General features: G+C 58.0%; 1 protein-coding gene across 1 annotated transcript; it reads right to left on the reverse strand.

The window, feature by feature from the left end:
- Positions 1–282: 282 nt before the first annotated feature.
- On the reverse strand, positions 283–2215 carry LOC132942106 (uncharacterized). The gene is made up of 2 exons (XM_061010415.1): positions 1968–2215; positions 283–1654 (listed from the first exon to the last, which is right to left on the reverse strand). The coding sequence occupies exons 1-2, from the start codon at positions 2213–2215 to the stop codon at positions 283–285; spliced, it is 1620 nt and encodes a 539-aa protein (XP_060866398.1).
- Between the last annotated feature and the right edge of the window lie 1887 nt (positions 2216–4102).

Genomic DNA, 4102 nt, shown 5'->3' on the forward strand with positions numbered 1-4102 from the left:
TCGTAGCGCCCGGGCGGAAATAGCAGCTGAAGACGGTGACGTCTTGGAGGACCATCCAGGCGAACCCGTTCCCGGAGCCGCGGAGATTGCAACTGAGGGTGGAGTGGCGGGAGATGCCCACGGCAGCCTTACGGTCGGAGCTGAAGCACCACCTGTCCTCCTGACCGTAGTGGGTCGCTGGTTCGGAGACTAGGAGCACGTCCGCTCTCTCTTCGTCCGCCGTTTGTGCCATCAGCTGCTCCGCTGCCCAATTCACGTTTAAATTGATCTGTAGGAATTTGATCATTGGCCTGCTTTGTGACCTGCCGACATCTTTCTCGCGGCGCAGGCGCCCGAGCCCGGTTTGTGCGGAACCTTCGGGAGTCCAGCAGACTCGCAGGCTACGCAGCGGTCGTCGGCTTCGACGCAGTCCTTCATGGCGTGCCCGATGACGCCACACCTCCAGCATGCCCCGGTTCTGTCGGCAGCCTTGCAATCCCGGGTATTGTGGCCGAACGCGTGGCAGCGGAAGCATCTGGTCGGGGCGAGGGTCCTAGGGCGCACTCGACACATGGTCCACCCGATCGGGACCCTGGTGATGGCGGAGGCCAGGTGCTTGGGCATTTTGGCCGTGGCGATCTGTTGGCCGGATCGGGTGCCCCATATTCGGACGTCGCTGATGGCGTCACGGTCGACCTTCGACGTCGGGTCGTCCTGCCCTGGGATGGCGTTGCGGAGGGCCTCCAGCACCTCCTGGCCTGTGGCCGCAGCGTCGATGTCCAGGACTTCAACCTCCACCTGTATACCGAGCTGGTGGACCTTGCCGATGGCTTGACCGAGCCTATCCGACATGGCCGACACTAGGTTCCTAGCCGCGGTGGTGGAGCTCGCCCCCTTTGGAAGCTCCAAAAGTAAGCTGCCGTCTCGCGTCTGCCTCATCGTGATGCTGGCCCCGAGTTCCTCCCTAGATAGTCCACAGTTGCGGACCGCCAGCACCGTGTCGCGGAAACTCTTACCCTCGGCGTTTCTGACGAGGATGGCTGGGGCCTTCTTCGAAAACCCCGACGGCTGCGGTGGTGCGGCCGGAGGACGGTTGGCCGCAGCCGTCGTTGTTTTCGGTCTTCTTGAACGCCTACCAACGACCCTGGACCAGTCTTCGGCCTCGGTCTCCATGCCGGTGTCGGCCTCGGTGTCCGGGGGGGGAAGGTGGGCGGATGGATTCGGTGGACGCTTTTGACGGTTGGCCGCAGCTGTTCTCCTTGCAAGACTCTCCCAGTGCGCTGGGGTGAGCTCCATGTCAGTGGAGGCGTCCGACGTGGACTTTCCGGTGGTGGGTCCGGGCAGGTCCGCAACGTCGCCGTTCTTCTCCAGTAGGGAGTCGACCGTGCTGTAGGCGTCGCTGGTGCGGTTCAGGATTTTTTCGATGTGGTTACGCAGGTCTGGGTCCGAGGTCCTCTGCATTAGTTTCTTTGTGTCAGCGGCGACTGCCTTCAGGGTGGACCTGGCCTTGTTCAACTTCTCCCTCAGCCTGACACTCCAGTCGCTGCTACAGGGTGTCTGCGCCGATGCGTGGCTGGTCTGGCGGTCGTCCGCCACCTTTTGTTTTTTAGTCGTCGGTTCGATCAGAGCATTGGTGACCAAGTCAAATGCTTCCGAAGCGCTTAAGGTCGAGCGGCTGGACCCCGATGACGGGGTCGGGAACCTAACCTAACCTAACCTAACCTTTTTTTTTTTTTTTTTTTTTTTTTTTTTTTTTTTTCTGTTTGCACCGACGGCGTCGCGGGGACAGCTTTCGCATTACTTCCGCGACGCCGCCATCGTTTATTGATAATCAACATTTTATACATACGTGAGGGGGGTAGACGGGACAATACCCCGACTTACCCCCCTCTTTATACATGACAACAATTTATGTTTACAATTATTACAGGTTGTGTGTGGGTGTCTGTTATTTTCCTGAGCCGACCCGAGTCCGCCGCTCTGGATACTCGTGCTGGTTCGTTCGTCCTTTTGACGGGCCGACCGGAGTCCGCCGCCCTTGCTGTCTCGTGCTGATCTCCTCTTGTCGGGCCGACCGGAGTCCGCCGCCCTTGCAGTCTCGTTCTCCAGTTGTCCAGCGATGCCGTGATCGCCGTCCCGCCCGTGGTGTCACATGTGGGGGGATGAACAACGTGGTCGGTGACACCTCCGACGACTCGCAGTAGCGAATAGTGTGAGGGTCTGTCCAGTTGTTCATCTCGAGTCCCCAGTGTAAGTCAGCCGTTTCGCTGATCTTCTCGTTCGTCCTCCTCTTTGGTCCCCAGGATTGACTCGATCATGGCGATGAGCTCGAGCCGATTTATGTGTGCCTGCGCGAGTAGCCTGGACCTAGCTGATGCGTCATCTGGTAATGCGTCGGGTCGAGGGCCGCAGAGAATTTCCTCGACGTCTTCGGGCGCCGGTGATCTTCGCAGGATTTCTACCATGCGCGAGCGGTCGTCCTCCCATCTCGGACAAGCGAACAGCGTATGCTCGGCTGTGTCGTCGGGATCCACGCAGTAGACGCAACCTAACCTAACCTAACCTAACCTAACCTAACCTAACCTAACCTAACCTAACCTAACCTAACCTAACCTAACCTTTTTTTTTTTTTTTTTTTTCATGTTTGAACCGACGGCGCCGCGGGAATTGCTTTCGCATTACTTCCGCGACGCCGCCATCGTTTATTTGAAAATCAAATATATACATACATACATGGGGGGGTTGACGGGACATTCCCCCGACTAACCGCCCCCTTAATACATTACATTTCATATTATAAATACAAGTCATTATCCGGTGCTTCATGTTGGCGGGCCGACCGGAGTCCGCCGCCCTTGCGATCTCGTTCTTGTCCGTGTTGGCAGGCCGACCGGAGTCCGCCGCCCTAGGTAACCCGTACTTGTCCATATTGGCAGGCCGACCGGAGTCCGCCGCCCTTGCGATCTCGTGCTATCCGTAACCAGTCCAGTGTGTGTGCGCCGTGTTGCGGCCTACTTGCCGAAGTGGTTGAGCCGCGATGCCGTGATCGTCGTCCCTCCCATGGTGTCACAGGTGGGGGGATGAAGAACGTGGTCGGTGACACCTCCGACGTTTCAATTAAGAAAGTGGGGTGATCGTTGACCGTTCTTCATCGAGTTTCCCGAGAGCGGGTTGAGCTGGCCCCCTAGTCGAGTGCTCTCAACCTGTTAAGTCGAGCCAGGTCGTCGGCTTGATCTTCTCTCTCATCCTGTTCCTTGGTGGCCATGATGGATTCGATCATTGTGATGAGTTCTTGTCTGTTGGTTTTGGCTTGCTCCATCAGTCGGAGCCTTGTGGCTGGATCGTCTGGCATTGCGTCCGTCGATGGTCCACAGAGGATCTCTTCGACGTCCGCCGCGGTCGGAGGTCGTCTGATAATTTCGGACAAGCGTGTTCGATCGTCTTCCCACCTAGGGCAGACGAACAGAGTGTGTTCGGCAGTGTCGTCGGGGTCCATGCAGTAGACGCAGTAGCTGTCCTCTGAACGTTTGAACCTGTACAGGCTGCTCTTGAAGCATCCGTGGCCGGAAAGCGCCTGAGTCAGCCGGTACGTGAGATTCAGCGGAGGCTTGGCTAGCCAACGGCTGACGTTAGGGATGAGCCTGCGCGTCCACCTTGCGTTGTTCGACCGGTCCCACCGAGTTTGCCAGGCTGCGATGCTGATTGCTCTTTCCTGATTCTTCAGCGTGTTGGTGGGCGTTTCGTCCGCCTGATCGTCCAGTCGTGTTCTGATCCTGGCCCTCTCGGTTGCTAGCAGATCTGCTGGTAGCATTGAAGCGAGGATGGACGAGGTTTCTGCAGAGACGGTGCAGTAAGCACGTATAGTGCGGAGTGCAACTGTCCTCTGGGCCCTTGCCATTGCCAGTCGATTTTTGGCAGTTTTCGTCCCTCGGGCGGCCCAGACGGGGGAGGCGTATAGCATCTTGCTATTTGCCACTGACCCGAGTAACGCTCTCTTACTTTGGGACGGACCGCCGATGTTGGGCATGAGTCTGCCTATGGCCAGCGCCGATTGGGAAGCCTTGAGGGAAGCCTGTTGCACGTGTTTTGTGAAGGACAGCCGCGTGTCGAGCTCCACGCCGAG

This window comes from Metopolophium dirhodum, chromosome 3 (assembly GCF_019925205.1).
Source record: "Metopolophium dirhodum isolate CAU chromosome 3, ASM1992520v1, whole genome shotgun sequence".
Lineage (NCBI taxonomy): Eukaryota > Metazoa > Arthropoda > Insecta > Hemiptera > Aphididae > Metopolophium > Metopolophium dirhodum.